Source organism: Copidosoma floridanum, unplaced genomic scaffold (genome assembly GCF_036245765.1).
Source record: "Copidosoma floridanum isolate Cflo_tuat_1 unplaced genomic scaffold, Cflo_Japanese_pri ptg000021l, whole genome shotgun sequence".
NCBI classification, from domain to species: Eukaryota; Metazoa; Arthropoda; class Insecta; order Hymenoptera; family Encyrtidae; genus Copidosoma; species Copidosoma floridanum.
Window position 1 is genome coordinate 22,475,313 of NW_028321898.1, and position 27,188 is coordinate 22,502,500.

The window sequence follows — 27,188 nt, forward strand, 5'->3', positions numbered from 1 at the left end:
TTCTCGAAGCTTTGCGATGGGTGTTTCTTTTTTTCTTTTTCTTTTTTTTTTTTTTTTTCTTTCGATGATTCTCGACGACTTTTGACAAAAAATTGTCCACTTGAGAAATTGACGCGCAGGTGCGCATGTATAATATACATGGCCCGGCCTCGTTTTCGAAACGTCTATGTGTACTCCTCGGGGAGGACACAAAGAGTTGTGCAAACAGTCAGTTTACCGTCCACCTCCTTCTCCCCTTTTCTACAAAAAAAAAAAAAAAAAAAAAAAAAAAGGAGTGGCGAGGGGATAGAGAGGAGGGAGGGTTGCAAGCATTATTGCACTGACGAATGTACGGAGGGACAGGGGCGCACGAGAAACGGCAAGTTTTACTACTCGTGGGCACCGGGGACACTTCGTTAGCACCACCCTCTCCCCCTGCCTATTTTGGATCCCCGAGTCACCTCTCTTTTTTTTCGTCCCTCCTCTCTCTCTCGTCTGCATGTGCACGTGCCTGCTGATTCTTTACTTTTTATTTCATTTCCTGACCTGTATTTTCACTCGTCGTCGCTGCTGCCGGAACTTCACTTGTTCACCCTTCCTATCGGTAGTTCATTTTTTGTTTGCCATTGGAACAACCAAACATGCGAGGCATCATCCCAAACATTCACACGGTGACAATCATGTTGGCTCTAAGTATTTTTTTCACTTAAAAACAGAGTACACGCGCGTATAGCAAAGACAGCGCGTAGTACTCGTAAAAATTACAAAGTGCATTTCTTTTCACACACATCACCTACATAAGTAGGGCGAGTGCAAGGATACACAGACAGGGAGGGAGAAGAAACACACAGAGAGAGGGGGACGGACTGAAAGGAAAGTAGGTTTGTGTTTGTCCTTGGATCGCTTGCACAGAGTCGCGGCGGCGAGCCTCTTTTCATATTTTTCCCGCCCCTCGCGCTAACCCCTTTCGCGCGCCGCGACCATTGAGTTGGCCTGTGACGGCGGCGGAACACTCACAGACGCGCGAATGCGCATAAAGAACGGCGGGGGAAGGGGGAAAATGAAATACGGAAATGTTACGTGGGAAAGAGGGGAGTGCACAGATGAAACGGAATTTAGAGGGTTAGCTTACGAGCTCGCGTCTGCGGCTCTGATGGTGCGAGTGGACGACCAACGATTACCTTTACCAGTTTTTTTGACATCGAGTGACAAATAGCGATTGCCGATCCAAATCGGATGATGTTGGAAGCTCGAGGTGTCCCGCAACAATTGACCAAACGCGAGAATAACGCGTGCCCAATTAGGAGCAGCGGAGAACTGGAAATATAAATATAGGAAAGAAATGTGTGGGTAGTAAGAGAAGATGGGGGAGGGGGGGAGAAAAATACGAGTGCGCGTCTGAACGAGCGGGCAAATACCGCCTAGCGCAAGCTTGTACGTACATGTGCACTCAACTCGAAGGTGTCAACCTTCGCTCCTTGACGAATAAAAAAAAAAAAAGAAGACTATTTCGCAGAGCCGGGTGGTGGTAAACGGCTGTTTGGTCAGCGCCTTTCCAATGTAATGGCGCTCGTAATTTTCCTCGTACCGGCTCGTGTCTATGGGCGTGGGCGTGTACACGTGTATGTACACACGGAGCGATAAAAGAAGAATCGAATGTCTCCCGCGTTGGCGTCCAATTGTGTTTTGCTTCGAGTGCGTGTCCGTGTGTTTTCGTAAGGTGTACGCGCGAGCCGGCGAAATTATTTTTAAGTGGTGTTGACCGTCTCCGGCGATTCTGCTTTTACCACCCTCTTATTTGCTTACGGGGTTGTAAAAACGGGGCGCAGTGCTTTTATGAATGTGTATGCGCGCGCGGAGGTGGTGGATGGGCGTGTGTATTGTGGGAGTTTGAATTGGAAAAATTGGACGATCAACAAAATTAATCACGATAATGTGCCACGTGGGTGTAACCGTGCCTCGTACGATATACTACCCAAGGCAAGGTGACAGCTTTAAGTGGAAAATAAAAATTTGTTTTTTTGTAAAAAGTACAATCGAGGCGTGCCCCGAAAAGTTCCGTCGATGATTGCTGTTTATACCGTCGAGTTTCAGGGGATGGGTGCTTGTACGGGCGTGTAAAGGGGGCCATAAGAGGTCGGGCGCAGCGTTGAACAGGTGTTGGGAATGGGCCATTTCGCGAAACGGGTAAAAACTTGCTCTCCGCCTTATTCCATCGAAAAATTTCCCGTCGTGGATGCGCGCGTGCCTGGCCTCGAGTATTTTCGGCTCCACCACTTTTTCGCATCGGTATTCCTTAAGAGGACCATGTGCGAGGATCGGGCTCCCGAGGAAACTAAGAAACGTATAATCAATTGGCATTGCAAATAGCTATGAGAGTATTAAGTACTTCCTTTACATCGCTCTTTTAAAATTAAAATGCTCATCGTCCGATGATTTTTTTGTACAATTAAAGATTATTGAATTTAGTGAATAAAAAAATTTTCCTGTGGTGCTAAAAACTCAGGAATTTTCATACTTTCCGGTAACTAACACGTTGAAGTATGACTCACGAGCACAATTGATTTCGTCACAGGCTAGTGTAGCCCGGACTATGCAATGGTGTACCAAGCTTAGCTTCGAGATACGAGCTTGAACGTGCAAGAAGAACTTACAAAGAAGTAAAATTAACAATTGAAATATTTCTCCTACCCCCTTCATAGATGTTGAATATTTACAACTTTTCATTTTCATAAGTTGGCCTCAAGGAGTTGGTATCAGTTTTGACGAAATAATCCTCAAATTTAACGCATCCCGTGAGAGCTATGTGCTTCAAAAGGTGCCTTACTTCGAGTGCAGACAATTTTTTCTACACGTCTTTTTCAATGTGAAATACCGCTAGATTCTTTAAAACCAGAAAGACCGTGACAGGGTAGGGGATAATCTCACCGAGTCTCAAAATAGATATCGCAATAGAAGGAAGAGCAAAACAGCCGGAAGAGAATGGAAGTGAGGAGAAGAGAGTGCCGAAAACGCTCTCGTTTAAAAAAGTGTCCGAGATATATACACTCTCGAGGGCGTCCTCTTGCAGTACAGGAACAAGGAATAGGGAGGACGGGGAGAAAAGTTGGTGTATAAACAGAAGTTGCCTAAGTACATTACAAACTGTAATGGCGAATCGGGCGCTTCCCCCCCCCCGCGACATTTATTATGCTATATTGTTACAAGGAAATTGCGTTTTTGTAAGTGGCGCCACGGCTTTCCCCTTCTCTCTTCTGCCTCGCGGCGAGCGCCAATTTCCCCGAGCCAAGGAGCCCCCGAAGAAAGGGGTTCTTCAACTCGCATTATCGAGGCAGACTCTTCTCCCTCGGCCGCGGCGATAATTCCGCTGCGTCGACTCGGTGATGCTCCCCATCGCACTTTAGCCTCCCGGCAGGATTGTCACGCGCTTTTACTTTTTTTTTCCCCTCGGCGTATCTCTTTCGCCGTGGCAATTACGAAACGCATGAAAATTAAAAACCATACGATGGCCACCGTACCGCCGGCTTTAATATCAAAAATTTATCCGCCCCGGCCAGCGCCGAGATATTGAAAATAAAACGAAGGGCTTCCAGTGGAAAAACGTTTTAATTTCACCCCCCGATCGTAAACAGCCCCGCCCCCGCTGTTTCCGATATTAGGCGCCCGGGAATCGACTGCGTTAATGGGAACGCGGCTGTGTACACGATCACTTTCGCGGGGCCGGCTTTTTGTCCGAACACGGCAACAAGTGAACTCTCGCGCTCTCAGGGAGCTTTTTTTGTTTATACATGTATATTTACACCCACCGGGTCGAGATGAAGGTGCAGCGGATTATTTACCACTTCGATATTGGAGTTTTTTTCGGGGGTGTGCGGGTGTTGTTGGACTTGGCCATTGGTTTTTTTGTGCGCGCCACGTGCAGCACACACATTTCCTTGTTCGGCAAACGTCGAGTCCTTGCGTTGGTTAAATAGTACACGCAGAGCCCATTTTTCTAGAGTACCGTTTCGTGTTATCGATCCCCGGGTGTACTGTTGTGCCCCCCCCCCCCCCAAACAATACACTAATTGACCCTCACCGGCTGAAAAAGCGAAATAATGAATTTTTTATAGCTCCGATTACGCTATATACTACCGTACAAATCGCGTAATCGTAAAAGTAACTTTACAAGGCCGCTATCGCGACGATTAAGACGAGGGAGGTGGGAAACGGGAACAACGATGGCTTGGTTAGTTTTCAGCGCAATTTTTTTACTGTGGCTCAGGAGTGCTTGTAAATAAAAAAAATTTTAAAAAGTAGCTCAATACTCGGCATAACAAATAGCAACTTTTCATCGCTGGGTATGCAACTTTTAGGCAGTCTGAGCCCCCTCGAGGTCCTTCCTCGTGAAAATTCATCAGCAAGAGAGAGAGAGAGAGAGAGACACGGGTTCTCCAAAAAGAAAAAAGAAAAAAAAAAAAAAAAAGGTAGGAGAAAGGGGGTCTCGGTAATTTTTAAAGCGATCAAATTAAAGCTTCCCTCCATCCATCGGCTCCTCCCTTCATCCTATGCATATTCTGCATGGCTAGACGCGCTTGTACGTGTATACACACGTACACCCGCGGTTATATTTGATTGCAGAGGAGTAGCGCATAAGAAAGCGGCGGGTGGGCGAAAGCGCTGGTTAAATAATATCCGAGGCCTGGCTGGGCTGACGGTGAGCGTAATTATCTCGCTTCCAGATTTTCTGGCTGGTGGTGCGCCTCGGGCGGTGGTGGGATCCGTTGCAAGAAAACAGGGAGAGACCGAGGAAGGAAGGGTCGTTGGAAGAAAGCACCGCGAGGATGAGGATTTTGACGAGTGAGACTTGGTGAGGGAGGGCGAACGGGGGAGATGATGGAGCGTGAAATAGGCCGGACTCTGTAACTCCGAGTTATTGTTGATATGTAGCTGGCCGTGTAATTTTCACTACCGGAGCTGCTGCTACATTAATGCCTCGGGAAAAATTTGTTCCCCTGGTCTCCACGTTTTTTTTTTTTTTTTTTTTTTTTTCTCTCTGCAGGCACTGCTCCTTTCAATCATACCTCGTTGTCTCGTTGCACCGTTGATGCGAAATGAAAAAAACTTGACAAAAAACAGTACTTATCGGTAATTATTTTGAAACGAGTCCACGAGAGCCCCTTCGTGTCAATTAAAAACTGACAAGGGGCAAACAGTTGGATCGAAGGATATACAGACAGAGAGAAAAGGACGAAAGAGGGGGGGGGGAGAAAAATTATTTGGCGATAAACACAACTCGGCAAGTTTAGCGATACCACGGCTCGGCGCGATATCGCATTCCCGGATTTATCGGCGTCGTAAAAGCAAGGAGACGCGCTCGCCGAGAGCAGGGAAAGCAAATGTACGTCAAGGACGGGGCTAGGGGTGGGGGGTGAAACAACCCTTCCGGGGGGCATTATAAGCCAAAAAGCTCGCGGGAGCGAACTCTTAATTGCAAATTGGCGAAATAATTGAAGCGACACTCGTAAAAATAGTTTCGCAGAGGTCGTAATTCGCCTCGTAAAGGAAGTAAAAAACAAAACACGGACCAAAAAAAAAGAGATGGAGGGAGAGGAAAGATCACGTTCGCGCAATGGAACGGGGGGAAGGGGTGGGTCGCGACGCGGTAAACATTATTCATTAACAGAATCTGCAATTCTAACGAACGCTCCGCTCCGTCAGCCCCTTGGTGGTTACAGCAGCGCCCGACCGCCCTTTTGACTTTTTCCATTAATTACATCGATCCTTCTTTTTTCGCGTCTTCGTCTTTGCCCTCTTTTTTTGCACCCCCCCCCCCCCGCATGCATCTTTTCATTTTCTTTTTTTCCGTCCCGGAAGTTTTAAAACAACTTTTCTGAGTTACCCAGAAACAATGAAGAGCCGTTTCATTACCAATAACCAACCCGTTGATGCATCATCTACCCCCCCCCCCTCCCATCCCAACCCTCTTCAACACTTGATAGACGAAAATTTAAAAAACAGTGCATCCATTAGGCCGATACGAGCCGTAGCCTCGAAAAATAGAGAAAATTTGACGATACAATGGCGTGATCACGGGCAATCGGGTAAGGCAGACGCTCGGCCGTCTTTCTGGCCCATTGGGCTCCTCGCGCTCGGCCGAGCCAAGCCTCTTCACCCTGACGTCTTTTGCAGCTCGAGTTCCCTTCACCCGATGCCCCCCCCCTCTCCGATCATTGACCGCCGAGGCAAAAAAAAGCTTTTAACCTGAAATTGAAATTCCAAGTAGTAAAGATCCGCAATAGTCGGACATACGCGTATCCCCTTGAATATATAAACATGGCGATGATGCACGCTCGGAGTCGAGCACAACACAAACAGCGGCAACCCACTCGTCTCGGGTATCGAGCTCCGAAACAAAAGTAAACGAGGAAGGTACATGCAGAAAGAGAGTAAAAACAAAACAATGAGCGCATCAAAGCCACACCACCTCTCCGGGCCCCATTGTGCTCTCTCAGGGAGGACGCGGGGCGTGCGTAACCTGCATTATTTACCCGAAACGCAATTGCAGACAATGAGAGAGGCCGCTAAACATCCGGGGAAACAGAGAGCGCCCTATAAACATCTGTGGGGGGGTGAGTCTCGCGGCAAACATTTGCAGAGGCGCGAGCGTCGCCGCGGCTAATTAGAGGAGCCAAACTGAGAGCTGCGGGAAGGGGGTGGTGGATGGGGTTTTGTGCTGGCTCCGATGCACGCTATGGGGTTATCAGAGGGGTGGCTTGTAGTAAGGATCGACGGGAACGACAAGGCGATAAATAAGTTTTTGGTGACCTTGATGAAGGAACCAAACGCGCTAGGACGCTTTTTTTCTGATCCATCAAGCATCGAGGAGGGGCTACTGTCGTACCGATCGTACGGTTGGAGAAAACAAAAAAGTATCGAGTAGTATCCCAACAAGGACGTGCTTGTAATTAAGCCTCGGCGCGGTACACAAGTCGCTCTCCCACGGGACCGCATCTTTTTATTATTCCACGCTTGGCTTGTTTTTCATCGCTGTGCAGCCTCCCGCGAGGCCTCTGCCGTGGGGGGTGCTGGCAATTTGGCAGGAGAGCGGCTAAACAGAAGGGAAGAGGAGCGAAAGACAAGGGGATCCACTACTGCTGTTGTTTCTGCTGTTGAGAATAACGTACAACTTGTGTACCAAAATTTTAGCTCGCGAATCGAGGTTTTTTACTCGGTGTCGAGGGGACGGGAGGGTTCATGAGAGTCCAATGAAACCCATTCGCCCCGACTTGGATACGGAAATCCCCTGTTTTAATTAATTTGAGTCAATAAAACACATGATGAACCGAAAAATCGGCTATAAAATAAATTAACGTATACATATGTACACATAAACAATTATCGGTGTTGAGTGAAATACCTCGTAAAGTCTCCTAAATCATTCGAATAATTACATGTAATTAGCATACTGTGCCATTATTTTCCACCCTGAGCCAAAATTAGGCAAAACGAGAAAACACACGTACAAAGACACGGCAGCATTACCGGTATCAGCAGTGCAGCAACGCAGTAGCCGCTGTAGGCAGTTGTATAACAAAGAGTGGACTATTGCCGCGGTGCCGGTGTGAATCATCGGCAAATAATACCACCAAAAGGAGGCTTACTTTCCATTGCCCGCTCCCGATCGTGCCTGCATATATTTATTGTTACAGCCACGGCTCTCTCCTTCTCTTTTTGTACACATGTAGGTACCTATAATAGTACAAGTACACGCGGAGGCCGATGGCCACTGTTGTTGGCTACCCTGTAATTAGGGACGCGCCTAAATTATTTACCGCGGTCGAATTTTCGCGTGTGTGGTCCTGCACAGTACATGTATAGTTTTTGAGGGCTTCGTACGTGCTACTTGAGATTTGTATACGTAATTAGACGCGGGCGAAAGTAGGGGGGCTTGGCTCCTTTGGGGGATTTATGCTGCCTGTTTGCTGCGAGAGCAAGGCAGAGCGGAGAATTTGCATCTATAAGGAAGGGTGCGAGGGAATCGTCCTTCTTTTTTCACTTTCGGGGTAAAGGAGGGCTGTCGATGCAAGGGTCAAGGCCCGTTAATCGAGAATGCACGGAACCTCGAGCGTGGATCTTGCTGTTGAGAGAAAAAAAAAAGAAGAAAAAAAAAAGAAGTTTTTTGTCCGATAAAAATGTAATGAAACAGCCTAGTGTAGCAAGGGTCCCTGGACCTTCTCGGCACATCCGAGGCATCGACTATCCCCTGGCCTAATCAAATCAAAACTCGTAGCGGTAAGTAACGCGGAGAGTGGAAGGGGGTAATGGCAGGGGCGGGATATTGGGCGTCCAATTAGCAGGGGCAGGCGCAGTTGGTTGCCCCATGCACGATGGAAACTCAAAAGCTCATCGGTTCGGTTTTCCGCTCAGTTAGGCCTTGCCAAATATAATAAACGAGGCTGGTGAGTCCGAGGCGGGGCAGCTGGCGCTCAACGGTGTCCATATTTGCGAGGGTCTGCAAGATTAGCCCAAGGAGCAGAGAGAGAGAGACTATAGCCGCACACTTATTGCACCCCACCTCCCCCCCAAAACGTTGTAAGACGCGTTTGTAAGCTTTTGCCTCTCTCGTTGAGCCTCGTTCACTTGGAGCTACTCGAGTGCGTCTCTTGTTTGGAAACCCACAATGTCACACTTTAGGACAAATGCTTAATTTTTTTTTTTCTGTTTTTATTAATTTCGTTTTTACAAACCATGTTATCCCAGTGTTAATAATTGGAAAGCCCAGAGGTCGACTGTGCTTCAAAAACTTCCGAAGTCAGAAAAAAAAGTGAAAAAAAAGTGAGCTGCTCCGTACACCGGCTTAGGCTCGCATGTCTCGATCCGTATCGCTTCAACGACCACCCCCCATACCCCGGGTGCCCCGTTCTTGTCCTTAAAACGTACTTTTGGTAAGCAAACGAGAGTTTTTCATTAAAAAAAAAAAAAAAAAAAAAGGACGAGGGAGGAACAACAGAAGTTTGTGCACAATATTGCAGAGTAAGGGGTAAGGGATGAGCCTTTCTATCGACTGCACGCGACATCCACTCGCATGCACTTGCATAGTTAGGAGTGCCCCGTCCGATGAAGATTCACTCCAAATTAGTTTTCTCTATACTCCTTCCTCCTCGATCTTTGTTATTTATCGGCGTTGCGAAGAAATCAATTCTTTGCTCTCTCTCCCCTCTCGAGCTATTTAAGGTTTCTGAGCACAGGTCGTTGCATCGTCGATCGATTTATTTATCCGAGACAAAGAAAGAAAAAATAAAATAAAATAAAGTAGTGTCATACGAGAGATAATAAAGCTTTATCGGGGTGTATGTTCGTTTCAGCCTGGCTTTTGGGCTTACAGTGCAGAGAAAGTCCGACCCAACTGCGCAACGTCACAATACCCAACTGTATAACGCACTATTGACTTCTTAGCTTATCCCCGAAACAAACACGATACAAGGCAAAGCCAAAGTTTCCCGTTGCGGTGCAAAACACCGGAGCACAGGAGCTAAGAATGCCGACACGCAGGTTGTACGCGTACATATATATATATACCAAAGCTGCAGAGTTGAAGCTAAATTTACGGCAGCAAACCGCAAGCGGCAGCAGGACACACGATGAGTCCACCCTGTGTATATAAGTTGGCTCACTGTTTTACTCGTTCGCCCTCCTCCCCGTCGACCCACACTTTACCACTTCTCTGGCAAACGGTCAGATTGCAAATAGTAGTAGTACGGTCGTGGTGGTGGTGGTGGTACCGAAGATACCTACTTTGTATATAAATTTTGGTTAACACCGCGGCTGTGGTCACCCGAAAAGCCTCGGACACGTCTCGGAGCTGCATGGATACGCCTCGTGCATCACTACAAATACATACACGTATCTGTACGCGTATACCTACTGTGTCCACGTAATAGAGGAACGGAAAGAAGGAAGGGAGAGAGGGTGGGTCGCCGCCGCTTGTCTTTTGGCTGGACGCGGCCGACTTCCGGGCCCAAGTGCGACAAGGCGCTCGGGCAAGGCGCGCGCGAACAATGCAAAGAACTTGACGCGAGTTTGTGCACCACGTGGGTGTGTGTGTTTTGCGCCAAAGGTTATACTTGAGCTTAAAATCGTCGCCGTGCGTATCTGTGTACGCGTGACGCGTGCGCCAGTGAAATACTTTGGGATTGGATTCTCTCCTACGTCTGTGGAAGCCAGTATACCTGTATGATTAAAGCTCGCTCGAGGCGTGTCCAATGAGATGCGAGCGGCACAAAGTACAATAGGTAATGAAAAATTATAGGTGCACCATCATGTCTCGACCTTGAATTTCCAACCCCGCAATTGAACTGTACTTGGTATGTGCATGAACCCATACAGAATATTATGGTATAGGTACACCCCACTCGAAGGTTCACGATGACGCTAAAAAAACAAGAGGGATTTTTCGCGAGGCGACAAAAACCGTAAAATCACGGCCTCCTTCCGGTGATTTTCTCGCTGAGGTGTACGAAAAAACGACGCCGCTCGGCATTAATCTAGCCACCGTGGCGTCGTAGATACATATAAGTACACCCGGCTGCTCGAGGTCGAAAAAGTGCCGCGATACACGCGCCGAGCATCGAATAGCCGGCTTACACGGCTATTATTTATCGCGTCTCTCCTCGTCGTACACACACCCACCCATGCGTCACACGTACACGAGGACATTTGCATTTTTTCCCGTTGTTTAAAGGAAGAGGGGCGAAAGAAGGGGGGGAAAAAAAAAAAAAAAAAAAAAAATGAAATATTCGCGAGCAGAGTGTGTTGGCTCCTCCCGCTCTCTCGTTTTTCCCGCCAGAGTGGCTCTCTGATCTCCAAATAAGTGGCTCCGCGCTACTCTGAATACTAATACCCGGGTCCTCCTCGCGCGATACAACGCACCCTCGGTCTTCAAGACTCCGCAGCTCTTCTTCTCCTTCGAGACTCCTTTTCCCTGTACTCCTCCGAGGAGCCGCACTCGCGCCTGGAAAATCATTTTCTCGAGAGCCCCAACTCCCTACTTTCTCATCTTCTCTCAAAGTCGGACACAATACTTATACCCACAATACCACGTGTATACCGTTGGGATGAACAACTCGAGCTTCTACAGTACCTATATACGTCACAAAGCTCCGTAGCTTTTTACAAATTTCCCTCTCGCTCGCACTGGAGCTTCGGTTTCCCTTCGTACGTATACGCGCGTCCTTTTGCCCCGTGTATACGTATACCCTGTACGACTGGCTGTATTGACCTTTTCCCCGTATAACGCGAGAAACGAAGGGGCGATCGTGCGTATGGGAATCGCCGAAACGAGGAGGAGACAAGTTTCCGGCGCTTTGGAGTCAATCACGGCGAAAACTCCCTTTTTTCTTTCCCCCTCCGAAATGGTAAAAAATTTTCCTTCTTTCTATTATTTTTGGGAGAAAAAACTACAACGGACATAGTCAATCTGGTGTGGAAACGGGTGATGCTCAACTGTTTAATTTACTTGAGAGCTCGCATGAAGCGATTCGGCACTCGTACGACGGGTACACGCGCACACGCCGAGAGGAGCCTACTAATTCCGCTGTTAATCTTCATTTAATCCTTGACAAGCTCTTTAGGAGCCGTTAAGTTGTCGCGCGTTACGCCGGGGGGAGACGACCCGGTGCAATGTACACTGTACACACTCGAGGCGCTCGTCTCCTTATACGTCCCGTTGGCAGCGACGACGATCGAGGTGTGATCCAATCGCGCCAACGTTAGCGTCGAGCATTGACTAATGTACATATTTGTTCACTGAGAGAAAAGAAAATTGTAAAAATTATATTGGGCTTGAATGGCAACCTGGTACGATCATTCCGTTGTTTGGGGACTTTTTATTTTGGCCAACCTAATTTTTACCCTTTCATTGCTGGACAGTAATTGTTTCTACTGTACATGCATACAGTAAAAATTATTGGTTAAATACAGTAAAAAGTCTCTAGACGACCCAACACTACCAGATGGCCATTCTAGTACAGTACAATTTTTACTATTTTTTCCTCTCAATCAATCGAAAGACGGAAAACTAAAAGTCTATGAATGAACTTTACATGAGTTGCAAGTACGAATGCTGAGAAAGTTGAGAGGACCTGCATCATCCGTTCTCTCGACTTTATGGATGGCAGCCGAAAAAGACAGTCCCATATACAGAGCTCTCGGCGGTAACCCAAGTAGACGTATACAGTTGGAGGGGGGGGGGAGAAAGAAAAGAAAAGAATTGCAGTCCAAAAAAGTAAGGAGGAGGTCATAAGACGGCGCTCGGAAGAGGCCCCATAGTTCTCGCCGAAGAAAAGCGCCTCGTTATTTATGCGCCGAGTATAGAAAGAAGGAAGGGCGGTGTGTGTGTGTGTGTGTGTGTGTGTGTACGGAGGTCCTCCCGAAATATCATATTTAATTTTTATTACATCGAGAGCAGCGGCTGTGTACATTATAGGTGGGGCATATTATACACGTATACTTGGGTATACGTAGAGCCGGAGGGGCTGTATGTAAATATGCCGTGATACATTGGATACTCGCCTATAAACACCCCATTTTTATTCGGCTGGCGTCTCTCCGCAGCCACGCCGGCACGGGACGAGCACCCTGTACACCCCCACCCCCTATCAACTAGACTACATATACACTCTTTGGCCTTTCTTCCTCTCTCGCTCCTTCTTTTTATTCACTGCCCCTAACCACCTGTCCTCCGAAAAATGTGCAGCACACCTCGTGTTTATATAGAGCACAACTCATGGACGATTACAAGTCGTATAGGTGTACATGTACCTTGATATTTTTTAAAAGCCATTCTATATACAGGATGACGAGAATAAATAAAAAAAGTATATAAATAAGTGCACGTACGGGTCCTGCCCGATACGGACGAGTAAATCCAGGCCCTTAATTTCTTTCCGTACATAAAGCAGGCAGGGCCGCGCGCCCGCGATGTTTCAAAATATACGTTTTCCATGGAAAGAACATCAGCGTTACTTTTGCTTTCGCCCACGCACAGAGGGTGAGAGAGAATGGGGGTCCGATGTATGTATATAGGAGAGGACCGTCACACCTTGCCAACTTCTCGGCCAACTGTCGTCCCTTATACACATACACGAGCGTACACGCATCTCAGCCGTTGATATCGAGGAGGGAGCGGGGTCTGATACTTACCCCCATCTTCCGTAATGTATATAACCGGCACTCGACACGCTTTTTTTTTTTACGAGCTCGAGCGCGTGCACCCACCCCACCTCGCGCGCGCGTATTTATCGTCCAAGTTTTTCTCGCGCCCTTTTTCCCTCCCCCGCGGAAAGGGAGAGCCGATACGACGATGATGGCAGTGTTCCCGTATAATTTTATGGCCACGCGCGCGCTTGTGCGCCTCTTTGCTCGGGGGGTAATGTACGCGGGGACGTGCGCGTGCCCTGTTTTTCGGCGAATTTGGAAATATATAACTTGGCGTGTACACTGTAAGATCCACGTGTATTTAAAGTACACGTTTCAACCGTGGAATCGAAAATTTCATAATTTCATATGATTCAAGAACTACAAAATCGATGCTTCGTAAACTATTTCACCTACTTAATTAAACTAAATAATTTTTTTCTTCAACAATTGATATGAGAAGGCTGTAGAGAGTAAAACATTCCTGTCGCAGATTTTGCACACTTGGAAGCGTGTTAAGTCTGCAACAGCCAAGTTTTTTCACTCCGCAGCTTTCCTACATTGGTTTTTCCCATTCAAATGTGTCCAATTTCATGGAACTGGTTGACCACTTGGTGCACCATTGATTTGGTTCTTCTTTTAATTCTTGTCAACGATGTATTTTGTAAAAACCAAAAATTTCAACTACATACTTTAAACGTATAGTTAAACACTTTACAGTTTATGTATACTGCCATACTGGGGTTGCGTGATCGAGTGTCATTTTGTTAAATTTTTTATTTGCTGTTTGATTATACCAAATCGATGCTTGGTTTACCAAGTAATTTTATCGTTGTTGTTTCGAGGAGGATCTCTCTTGTTGTTTTTGCACAATCGTTTTATCCTTGACAGTTTGACGATGTGTTTTTTCATTCAGGGACATTGACACGCGCGATGCGTTGATTTTTTCCTTGTGCTCTGAAAAAATATTGACAAAAATACTTTTTTTTTTTTTTTTTTTTTTTTTGTCTAACGAAATGCATAGCCGAACGATACACGTACAATTTACTGATCGATAAAAAATATTTGTACAGAGTTGGGGCTCCAAAAATAACATCTGCATCATGCATCCGACGATGAGCCAGACTCGAGTAAATGAATAAAAAATGAGACACATTAGACGTCGTCTTCCACGTACATTATGTAGGTAGCGTGTGTCACATAGGTATGCATCTCCGAGGGAATGAATGTGGGCTTTCTCCCGAACTCGCGTGATTTTCATATTCATTATATACTCGTATCAACCATATGTACGATTTTATCATTTCACACGAAACGTAAGCGATACTCCAGGTTTTTTTACAACTATTTTTACTTTGTAACGAAATCCTGTGACTCTCTATATGGTGTCCTATTCTTCACAAACACCACTGTTGGAACAGCGCAAGGTGGAGTCACCCATTTTTTTTTTTTTTTATCTGCGTTACAATATAATCTTTTGGAAAAAAAAAAACAAACAAACAAATAACTTAAAAATAGAAATTAAACAATTTAATTTTCGAGCAACTTGTTCTAGGCGAGTACGTCGACGAGAGCATCTTTAACACGTCGCATGTACGCGCTAAAAAAACCAATGTACAAATCGGAATTTGAAGAGAGAACTGGTTCGTCATCGCAGGAGGGGGGCAGAAAAAAGACGAGCGGAGAGGAGGGGGGAGCGGCGACTTGGCGCGTACACGGTGATGGAGGGAGAGAGCCCCGGCGAAACTTAACAAAACAATTTGTTCCAAAGCAAACAGCGGCATCCGGTTTACTTGTGAATAAACAACGTGTTTATTTTCGGAGGCAACGGCCGCTCGACCCACGCCTCGTTCTCTCTCTCCTTTTTTTTCCTTTCATTCGTTCACTTAAAGGAGACTCGTCAACGACTCGCTCGCGAAATTATATTTCAGGCCTGGAATTTTGTTTTCGTTAAATACACATTTTTTTTTTTTTTTTTTCATTTTCCATCTCGCGTTGGATAAACGTTTTTACTCGCGTGAACTTTTTTTTTCCCCCAAAGCCAATGACCGTTTATACTCATTCCGGAATTTGTCGAAATTGCGGGATGTACATCGCGCGGTACAAGAAGTATACGCGTAAAAAGTTGGGGCTCGGCGTGATTTTTCAGATGAATCCGCGAACGCGCGCAAACAACGGAGGAGAGGCGCGCTCGGGAAAGACAAACAGCGTAAAACAATCCGGCTTCGCGTTTGTGTTTAGTCGGTTCATCAGCGTCCCGATGCGCTCTTCTCTCGGCCGGGAGAGAGAAAAAAAACTTCCCGTGGAAAATTATTACATGCCCGTACGAGCGATGCATCTTTTCCTTTTTTTCTTCTTACCGTATTTACAATTACCTACATACCATCCCCTCAAAATCACCAATTTATTTCCAAACAGTGCACGTGACAATGCAACGATATTTTTTATTTTTTATGTTGCGAGGCAATTCTAACGCGTCATGTACCTGTCTCTCGCTTCTTCGAGCCGCATAAATTAGCCATTCATGAGATTCGCGAGACGATAGCGCTAAAAAGCGGTCTTTTTGTCGAGATGTTTGTTTGCCGCGCGACGAGGACAAAAAGCCCCTTCTTTGTATACGTATATATATATACCCCTCGACACGCACACACTTTTTTACACATCGTGGTGTGCAGGTATTATGAGCAAACCGAAGAGCAAAAGTAAAGTCGAGGTGACGTCACAGCCCCAGCACGTGTATGAGGTATATACATATATACGTGCGAGCGGGTTAATTGTTGGGCGCATGTACACACATACATTTATCGCGTTGGCTGGGAAGTTGATTGTTTACCGAGACGTTTGTACCTACAGAGCTTCGCCCACCGTAGTTATAATGTATCGTAAGTGTACCTATAGGAGGGGACAGGAAATTTCGAAATTGTATCTGTGTTTGTTCAACCCGAGTTTTTCCCAGCGCTCGAGTTCAATTAGTATCGTGCACGTATACGCTGTACGTTTTGTCATTTGTACATCAGTTGATGCGTTGTGTTGGGTGTATGTATCAAAAAATAACTTTGGCAAAAGAAAAAAAAAAAAAAAAATTGAAAACTCCATCGTAAAAGAAAAGACGTGCGCAGCGCTTTTCGAGAAAACGGGGTAAACTACCACCAAATTGGTGGAAAAGGGAGAAACAGGAGGCAGCGGTAACACACTCGTTTTCGCATTTATTTCCGCTCTCGTACATTACAGGCATCAGCGTATATACACGGTGTACAAGCCAAAGGGGGGAAAATGGACTCTTGTGTGTATGGGATTATCACCGTGCCCCCAACACGCGTACCATATATACATTGTACGTGGTGGAGGCGCACACGCGTGTATTTATATACACACATACTTTCAAAGAAGCAGAAGTATAGAAGAAGAAGAGCGGTACGGAGGAGGGGAAATTCGGTGTATACAACAGCCGCAACCTAATTCGAGAGATAAGATAAGGTCGTAAAATGCATGGTGCGCCCGTGCGATACCACTTTGGTGTTTTATTGCCGTGTATCTTCTGCCACTATCTTTGCCTATCTTTCTCTCTCGCTTGTCTGACGGAGGTTACCCGCGTATAACAACGCTTGGGCCTTACTCCTGTGACACGGGCCATACGGGGATACCGAGGTATATTCTGGTAAAGGAAAGCACCTATGTACACAAGTATAGCCCTTGCGGAGCAACAAACGGGGTCGATATCGCGGATCGATTTCGAGGAAGCACAACGAGCTATTATAGCACAGAACTGATGCAACGCTACAATAAATAATCCACACGCACAACTGGAGCAATGGAAATAGCACTGGACGAATCGGGAAACAAATCGCGGGACTTCCGCGAAAAGGCTTAACGAGTCCGCCAACTTTTTCGCCGTTCCACGCCCACGCCCCCATTGCTCCTCTCAAAAGGATGATTGCGTCTCTCTCTCTCGGGTCACTCGTGGAAAATGTACGTCCATTCCTCTCCTCCTCCTCCGCGGGGGCGATTGCTCCGATTCACAGAAATTTCCACGGCTAATCGCGTGGGCGTCGACTTTTCCCGCGGCGCTCGTCTTTGACGTCCCCGGCGTTGGGGCTACCCTCTTGATTCACGAGGCGGCAATTTTATCGCTCTAATGTCACGGAATTATCGCCGAATTATATTTCAGCTTAATGCGATTTACGCGGAACTTTGCTCCCACCGCCGCGTGAGCTTTTTCATGTTAATTAAAAAAATTTTCACCCCCTCCCCCCCAACCGGACTGTGGCTCGATTTATACACGCGCCCCGGAAAGTTGCACGCCAACGACCACTGCTTTTCGAGCCAACAGGTATATAATATACATACACTCGATATGCTCCGTGAGTTATATTGCTGTACGCTTGAGATGCAAGTATATTTTTATTGATAACACCGCGTTCACGTAGGAAAAATGAAATTATTGGGAATTACAGTTGATGGTGCTCCACAATCGGGTACAAAAAGATATTCACGCGCAAAAAAAAAGAAAAAAAAAAAAAGAGCGTAACATTACCGGAGCGAAATCCGCTCGAGTACGTTTTCATTTACCGTCAAAGTGGATTGCGGCCGAATAAAGCCACCACCGCTTTTGCCACGAAAAATCGTGAAATCGCAAAAAAAAAGGGGGGGGAGAGAAAAACAGCACAGCACGCGCGACGAGGGTAATAGGTAGGCTTTGGCCCTCTCGAAATAAAAAGAGGAGTGAGGGAGGGAGGAAAAAAAAAAGAGTAAAACAGGGAAGACGTAGCGTTTCTCATTACGTGGGCGTGATTTATGCGCGTGCCGGTGTTAAGGAGAAGGAAGATTTTTCGGTATAAGGCGAAAGACGCGGGGGTGGGTGAGGGCAAAAGTTAAAAGAAAAATAAAGCTTATGGGGTGCAAAGTTGAGGGACGCTCCCTGCAGCGCCGGGACATACATCTCGGAGGAGGTTGACAACGAGCGTGGAAATTTTGGACTCTGAGCTTTTTTCCCCGAAATCTATATTGATTTAGAGCTTGCACCGCGATTTTTTTTTTTTTTTACATCTCTCGCGTGTGTTAAAGCGAAACAACGAAACTCACGTTTTTTCGGAAGCATCAACGAGCCCCTCCGAATTCCCTGCAAACACTCGTCCGCCAAAAGCATAAAAGCCTTCAACGAAACACTCGACGCGCGAACCATTTGGGCAAATAAAAGAAAAACCGAGCGCTCCTCGACGTCTGGTTTTTTGATGAAAAAAAAAAAAAAAAAAAAAAAAAAAGCTGAAAACGAAAAACCCTGAGTTCAACATCGCTCGGCCACTTAAAAACGCTCAAACGAGGAGAGAACATACACGGAAAAGAAGAAGAAAAAGCGGGACGAAAGAAAGCAGTGCAAAGCGTAACACGAAAACGCGTTTAGCCTGTGCACACACGCGTGCATAATATAATACTATGTACAAACGAGTCGAGTGCCTCGAAAAATTTTTGTTTCAACTTGAGGAAAATTTGGAAAGCCCCCCCTCTCTATACCCGAGTGCCTATATTATCATCATTCATACATACACACTTTATTGAGCCGAATAATAATTGTTCCCTCGAGTGCTTGCACTTATACATCTTTAGTGCAACGCGTTGTACAGGCCTTCCCTCCCCCACTTTGGGCTCTTGGCAAAAAAGCGAAAAGGATATGTTTAATTTTTCAGCAAAACAAACATCGACGGGAACGCGTGTTTGATGTTCGATGGCTACACATATGCTTCAAAACAAAAGAATCACGTGCACTTGGGTTTTTCACTTTTTTTTTACTCACCCTCTCCATTTCCCATGTACGAAATTTATAGCCATTAACACACCGAGAGACAACGAGCAACAGTAACAAATTTGTCGCACTGATTGCAGGGTCACCTCGGCGAGAGTCCATTCGACAGCGGCTCCTGGGGTAAGGATCACTTCCAGCCGACCTCGGTTCCCTGGCAGGCGAACCCACACGGCCACGGCCGAACAACCGTAAGTACCCACCAACGTCAAATCCAACAATTTGCAAACCCAACCACGACCCTTTGACCTAAACGAGAGAAAAAGAAAAAAAACCACTCCAACTGGAAGCGATGCGGTGCCCGTGCGGTCATTCGAACCACAAGCAACAAGGAGACCAAGGGGGGGTGGTCCACGTGCGAGACCGGGCATTTAATCCCGTTTAATAGACTGTAAACGCAGAGAGAGAGAGAGAGGCCGAGCTTGCGAGGAATTTAATGGACAACTGATACTAATCCCCCTGGCGCACTTTTCCCTCCGGCCATCGGTTAACAAACGGCGGGAGCAGCGGCATACGTATACACGCAACGAGAGGGGCTAATCGTCGCGATGGCTCGTTAAATGGCCTCCACGGCCCGTTAAATAATGTTATCGGTCTCGGGTGTGGACCCAAAGGGAGAACCGACGACTGACCGTCTTTCGAGGGATTTATGGCCACGTCCGCGCTGGTTTATTAAGACGCATACGGGCCCGTAGACCCTACAACATACTTTTGAAGTTTTTTTTTTTTTTTTTTTTCTAAGCCAACTTTGGCCATTTTTGCCAAACAATCGTTGCGATTTTTCACTTTTCCCATCTAGGTGTAAAGTCCCGTCAAAGCACACAAATCGCAGCGATGATCGCACCCCCTCGAAGCTCCGATGAGTGGCATTATAAAAAGCACGATCCTCGGAATTAACGTTAATTACCGTCGCTACGGTATGGCTCTCATTTTTGTCCCCTCGTCCCGCTTCGGCCAAAGGGCCTAAATCACCGTAACAATGGGAGCGGCTGTATATGTAAGACGGCGCGGAAAAGAAAAGCCGGAGGATGAAATTTGTAATTCCGGCATTACGGTATACAAGGAGCCCCGAGTATATAAATAACGCCGGGCTTCCTCTTTTCTTTCCTCTTCACTTGTTTTCGAAAGTTTTCTCGCGTTGCTCGGGCATTTCTCTCCCATTGTTTGCAAAAACGTACAAGCCTGTCAAGTGTCAATGTCGCTGTCGAAACAAGGAGGTGTCGCAACGCGTTTCTCACATACCGGACTCTTTTTGTTTGGATAAAACGAGCGCGCGCGCGAATCGATTATTGTTTTTGTAAGGCCACAGAAGTAAATACGATTCGGTGCGCATTGGCAATTTGCTGTTATTAGCGGGAGTCACGTACAGACGCCGGAATCACGTCCTCGAAAATACCTGACGTGCCGCAGTGGTATGCAAATTTTTTTTTGTCTCTCGTTTGACCGTACATAAGTGTACATTTGTTAAAGATAAATGAACTACGAGTCGCGTTGATACTGTCTCCTATGGCGTACGTAAGAACACGAGTATTGTATACGAGATTGTGCGGGAGCTCGCGTTACCACTTGGATGTTCATCCGAGCGAAATACGTCGTACACGCGCTATCGCTCCCCGAAACGCTGACTGCGGATGCGCACGTGCATCTAGATTTACAAGCACACCCATGTATATACAATGTCGCTTTTCCGCGATGTTATTTTAATTTTTATCTCTTCTCGTAGTTGAAAATAATTCATTATCAAAACGAAAAAAAAAAAAAAAAAAAAAACGCTCTAGCGTCTGTAGGTATATTATGTACGTGTGACATGCGGAGATAACGATTTGCGCATGCAAATGACGTATCGAGAAACGAGGCCACTCGACAGCTATAGCCGTATCTCCCCCGCGTTTTTCTCCTCTCGTACGATCGCTGACGTTTGTCGTTCGTTTTTTTTTTTTTTTTTTTTTTTTTTTGCTCGTACCTCACACACGCACGCTCTCGCTCTTTCACTAGAATCGCCTATTATCTGCCAAAGTTTCTTCTTCTCCTTCTTCTTTCATGTGTATAAATAATGACGCACGTGTTTATGAGTTTGTTCTTGCGTGGGCGATATTTATTCCCGAGCGAGCGCAGTCTCTCCCGTGTAAGGTAAGCAAATTTCTTTTTTTTTTTTTTTTTGTCCCCCCAAACGCTTTAGCGTCTCGGAGTTAACAAAATACGGAAGCTTGTAGGTGCCACCACCGGCGCACAGTGAGAGCGCGCTAATATTATAGGCAGAAATCCGCTACTGTCCATATGCGATCGTGCGAGCGTGCTACCGTGCGAGAACTGCGATCATGTGAAATAAATCCTCATCTGCAATATAGGCCTAATGTAAATATGTAAATAAAATCATGTAGCAAGTAAATTCTGAGTCTTCAATTCCTCTGCCCAGGCTTCGACAAAGGACTGGATGTTTTCAGTTTACATCATCGGTCATCCGAAGGCTTCGTGCCAGGCTATGCTTTCACCAATTGCTGAATATCAGACACTCAAGTCTTTGCATCTTTTGGTCGGATTTCGACAATAACAAGATTTTTTCAGTTCACGTCAAAAACCTCCTACCATACACCAGCTTGCACAAATGAAGTTCTGTGCTTTTTCTATCAATTCAAGCAGCTGAATCACAACCACCCTTCGTGATACCTGTCGTGTATTTTCAAGAAAAATAATATTTTGGTTAAAAAACATGTAGGTCTGAAAGTGTTGTTCAATCAGGTTTGTACAGAGTGTTCATAGTTGTATAATTTTTCATAGTTTACAAATTTCTAATGAGAAAAAAAATCATTTATTTAGTTTTCAAGGCTGCAATGGATGTGTTTTAGAATTTTGGTGACACCTACAAGCTTCCGTAATAAAAACAAAACACACCCAATGAATATCCGAATCGCAAGCATCGAGTTTTCTCATCCGATCATATATACGCGTGATGGACATGAATTTTCCCTCGTCGCGTTTCGAGATTCGTTTTCGTGCTTGCGAATCAATGGTAAATTACAGACGAACATGAATTTGCCGTCCCAGTGGCAGAAGTCGCCCACCGCGACCTATTAACGTAATGAATAAGTGAGGCAAAAGAAAAGAAAAAGCGACGTTACAGCCGTATACGTATGTATGATTCATCGCGTGAGGAAAAAAAAGGGGTAAAAGTATATGATCGGACGGCATAAGTATGTATAACAGCGGCATGCATTATTTGCAGGGGAGCTTGAATAAATTGAATCCCCGAGGCTTATATATACGGGAAAGCCGAGAGGCGACGTGTATAATACACCCAGACATTAAGACGTCTGGGACCTCGACCTCTCACTCACTCGCCTCTCCTATTCTTCTCCCGGCTGCAAAACGCACCAACCACCGCCACTACTAATATCCACCCTCCCACCCGAAATTTCTCCCTCGCGACGCTATACCTATCGCCTCCTCTTCTCTTTATTATTTCGTAATTACACAACGGCGTCGTCTTCTCGTACGTCCGACCATCAGCTGGAATTAATTTTTTAAAGACGCACTCCCTGGGCTCTTATCAATTTGTAAGCCCTGGACTCGCCAGACTTTTCTAGCGAGAGATGCGCGTGGATCATCCTGTACGTATTTTCATGGCGATCGGCCTCCCTTGAATATAAAGAGCGAGCAATTCAAACAACGGGAGAGAGAGAGAGAGAGGGGGGGGGGACACAAAGTGAAACTACAAAGCCAAGCGCGGCTGGGAAGGAGGTCGATTGGTATGCAAGGAGACCAGCCATTCATCTCGCGATCTCCGGCAGCTCTCCGGATATAAATTAGCTTTTGTTTAGCATTCAATGCTGGGAGGCCAAGGCGGTGTGTGGTATATATAACGCCGGTGGAGGTGCAATTCCGGAGGAGTCCGAAAAAGGAAGGAAGGCAATTAATGCGGGCCGCGGGCCAATTAAACATTAGCGATATCGGTGGCGGCGCGCACTGTATGGAAATGGAAATCGACTGGGGCTTGATATTCTGCACCAGAGATAGATAGATGGGGAGAGCTGATTTGACCTCGGCGGTGTAGCTGGTGCGGGCGATCGATGGAGCGCCAAACAACCAAGAACCGGCGGAAAGTTTGTACAGGCAAAGAAATAAAAAAAAGGAGATCTGTTGTCAATATTGAACAAAATGTTGAAGAAAGTTGAAATTATCAACAGTACATTATAAAATGTTTCCACTTGCAAGTCATGTCTCTGGTTACGTGCAATTGTCTCTCGGTATTGATAGACGATCATTATTTACTGGTCATCAAAAATAGTAATCCAATAACTTGGAGCGGAGAATGCTAAGGTGAACGTGTGCTTTTTGTGGAGAATCTGTAAGTAAAAATATGGCAGATACCAAAATCAAAATACGATCATTCTCGATTATAACCGTACAGTATCGGTGAGAGAAACCTTGTACTCTCGCTGTGGTATCGGTACACGGACAGCACCAAACTGATCCCATGTAGTGCACGTGTACCTACAGCCGAATAATTTCCCACAGACAAAAAAATATTGGATCGATCAAGCGCGGCCCGAGTAACACAGATTCATCGGAATGACGGCGAAAGTGGGTCTCTCGCGTGATGTGCACCCTCGCCAAAATTCAAAACCGACCTACTGACTGCTAGATTTTCCCTTGAACCGTGCGGGGGGCAACGGTATGAAAAGGGGGAGCCGGCCTCTGTCTCTCCCCTTTTCTCGCACCCGTTGAAAACCCATGCAGTTCGACCGCGCGGGTCTCGGGCGGTATTGGAGGGAGGATGTGTACGCTCGACTAGCAATCATACATCCCCTTCAAGGATCACCGTCGGGGGCCACTCATTTCGACTGTATAGGCACCGTCGTCTCCCCCTTTTGCCCCGCGCATCGCCCTCGAAAGGCTATTTTTAAAGCCATTGCGAGCAATTTGCCCAAGCACCCCTTTTTTACCCGTTAGCTATTACGCATGACGACTCTCTTGCATTACCTACTTTATTTATTATTATTTTTTTTTTTTTGTTTTTCATTTAAAATCTAATAAAAATTCTTCATCAAACACACAACTTTCTATTTGATGAAAAAGAAAAGAAAAAAAAACGGTTTGGTGATCCGATCTCTAAAAATCGGCAGGAGCGAGTCACGGCCCGTCGACAGATCGGTCGCATCATCGTCTAGCCGGCGTTGAACTTTCCCCGACATAAACCCCAGCCAGCACACAACACACAACACTGTAAAGCAGTAGCAGCACAACAAGTGGGAGGAGTGGGCCGTTGCTGGTATTCCCACTATCCATATATATATATACCCCCGTGTACAGAGGTTGCAACAGCCTCTGCCTCCCTCCGGCGCTGTCGGCGCGCGTCGCGTACTCTCCCCCTGTAGCTGTTGTCTCTCTCTCCCTCACTCCCTCTCTTTTGCTGTCTATCTGTCTTTCTCTAAACAAGCTTGTGTATATATATATATGAAGCCCGGGAGCCCCACCACTGCCACCCCCGTGGCATCGGAGACGCCACGCACGTTCCTTCTCCCTCCTGTACACACCTATTTTGCTGTTGCCACGTTGCTGCAACAACGCCACGTGCTTTTCGACGCCGGCTCTTTTTTCCCCACCACCTGATGCTCCGTTCGGGAGCTTTATTGCCGAGTGATGGGAATTTCATTTTTTTTTTTTTTTTAAATTGTATAATTGTCATGCTCAACTAAATGGTGGGTGCATCGTGATTTTTTCGTTAAATCGAAGGACTCCCTAATATTTCCATCAGAGAAATTTCGCGACGCGATATATGTAGGATAGTCGAGACGATCGTTGCGCAGATGATCGATTCGGATTTCCGAGATACCAGAAAATCTACGCGTGCATTATCGCTTCGTTCATTTTCATCGAATTCTTCCAAGAGCTGCACCATACAGCACATTCCATCTTAAGAAAAGAAAAGAAAAAAAGATCAATTAGTTGGACAACATCTAACACACAACCAATAAGCAAACAGACCCAAAGGTGGTACTCGGGAGGCGTACATAGACAAAAGTCAGCACGACTCGTAGAACAAACTCTGCGGGCCGCTAGTTAATACATATAGGCGCAAGCAAGTGTATATCAAGGACAACTAAGAACACACGCACCCACGTGTGCGCCAACAAATAATATCCCACGCACCACACGCGGGTGTAATTGTTACGCGTATATCAAAGCTCGCAAGTACATAGACGTATGAGCTTGCAAGCCGTATATAGCTACCTCCCGCGTCTTGGCTCCGAGCGCGATAATTAGCGCGTCTCGCGAGTCGAGGAGCGAGCAAACATATAATTGGTTGGCTTTCGACCTACCCTACTCCCCTCGTCTCTTGTGCGACGGTTAAGACACGGCGGGTGCACGCATGACGCGCGTTGTTGTCTTTGCTCGAAGCTAATGGAGCTGATTCGGGGTTTTGGGCTGTTTCTTCTTCGGGGCTTGTCGTGCCTATGGGTACACGAGTACAGTTTATACAAATTCGATGCTCACAGTCTACAGGGGGGTGGTGGAAAGTGTTATAACGATGAAAATTCATGTGCATCACTGTAAAAGAAAAGAAAAAAACAACGAGACGAGGATTCTTGGTAGAGTCGTCACTTCCCGGAGCAGCGGTGCCATACATAGGTACACCGACGTAACATATCTGATATCCTTTTGCTGTTACTCGTGAAACAATACACCCTCGAGGCGGCACGATTGCTCTGTATAACACCATTCCCATGTACATTATATTACTCACTGCAGGTCTGCACCGTACATGCACATGTAAATGTGTCACTGTATGTATATAACGAGGCAGCTTGCAATGCGACGGAAACAAAGTTTCTGCCCCGAGACTTGGACGACATTGGTGATGGTGGACTATTTTCTGCCGCACATACTCGCTCTGTATCCTACAGGTGTAGTGGTGTGTGTTGAGACACTGACAGAGAATGAGGGAGAAAAGCTCACGGAAGGGCATCTAAAAATATCCATAAATTTCCTCTCGCGATCCGCCACGAGGCCCTTCTTCTTCCCGAGGAAACGCGGGGCAGACGGGCCGTGTCCTTCCGGAGGACAGTGCAGCAGCATCTGGACGTGGAAGGAGAAGGTAGATATGGACTCCGAGGAAGATGTAGGAGAGAAATGCCCATGGATGAGGGGGAGAAAGAGCTCTCGTCGAAGGGGCACGGGGGCAGAGGGTTGCACGCTCTCGTAACCCCCCGGGAAGAGGTACGCGAGGACAATGCACAGTGGGCGGACTTTCCGTGGTCCTCCTTGCACGGATGGTGGGAGGGAAGGAGGAGAGGTGTAAAAACTGCTGCAACGAGATGTAGCTGCTCCCACCGTACACCGTATAAGGTATTTCCCTCCTTCTCCTTGCCATCGCGTATGTGTAGGGAGGAGGAGACGTAAACTGGACTCTCGTTATCCTTTGCCTTTACATGATAGCTATATTTGGCTGTACAGGAGAATGTTGTGTTGGGGGTGGGTGGACATGGCGTGTCCGTTTCTATTACTCCCAAGGCACGATCGAGCGTATCAGCCAACAATTATTTTGTGGTATATAACGGAGGAAAAATGAATTTTTCATAGCTCATCCCTTGTTTCCTGAGTTTGGGCACACTTTGTTGCTGTGACGTGGATTGCCTAGCATCTCTAACCAGCAACGTGGGACGAGCTTTCTAACCGTAAACGATATAAATAGTAGATAAATTTACTATCGTCGAAAGGGAAAAAAAAGTAATTCGGAGGATGAATCTTCTAACCTCAGATGACATCATTCAATCGTTAATGTAATTTTCAGTCAACAATATAGGTGGTTGTTTTGTGCAATCAATCCTTTTGAGCGTGTCAAATTTTTGTTCCACAGCACGAGCGACATTGCGAGATTCGAACCCATCGAGTGAGAAAAATCAGGCGAAATCCACACTCTACCGGTTGACCCACGCCAACCGACCGAGTGAGTGGAAAACTATTTGGAAAACCAATGACGCGCTTTGTCGAGGTGCTCTTCGTTGAGCTGATACATCATCGGGGCTGACTTCTCCGGAAGGGCCGATCCGAGGTATCGTTGAAAAAAAAAAAGTCTCAAAATACTTACACCGCCACACGTAACGCAAAAAAGGAAAACAGATGGATCAATAAACATAAATAAACTGCCGAGCTTTGCAGTCCTCCTCGCAGGAGCCCAAAAGCATATAGGTGTGACCAGCGAGAAGAACGAGATGGAAGGAAGAGGACAAAGAGT

The 27,188-nt window shown here is 46.4% G+C and overlaps 1 protein-coding gene across 1 annotated transcript in view; it reads left to right on the forward strand.

The window, feature by feature from the left end:
* FoxP (forkhead box transcription factor P) overlaps nt 1-27,188 on the forward strand; it is a 193,532-nt gene that overhangs the window by 79,030 nt on the left and 87,314 nt on the right. The window contains exon 2 of the mRNA XM_089594431.1: nt 19,036-19,143. Within this exon, the coding sequence (XP_089450557.1) occupies nt 19,036-19,143 (108 nt within the window). The remainder of the gene's footprint in view (nt 1-19,035; nt 19,144-27,188) is intronic.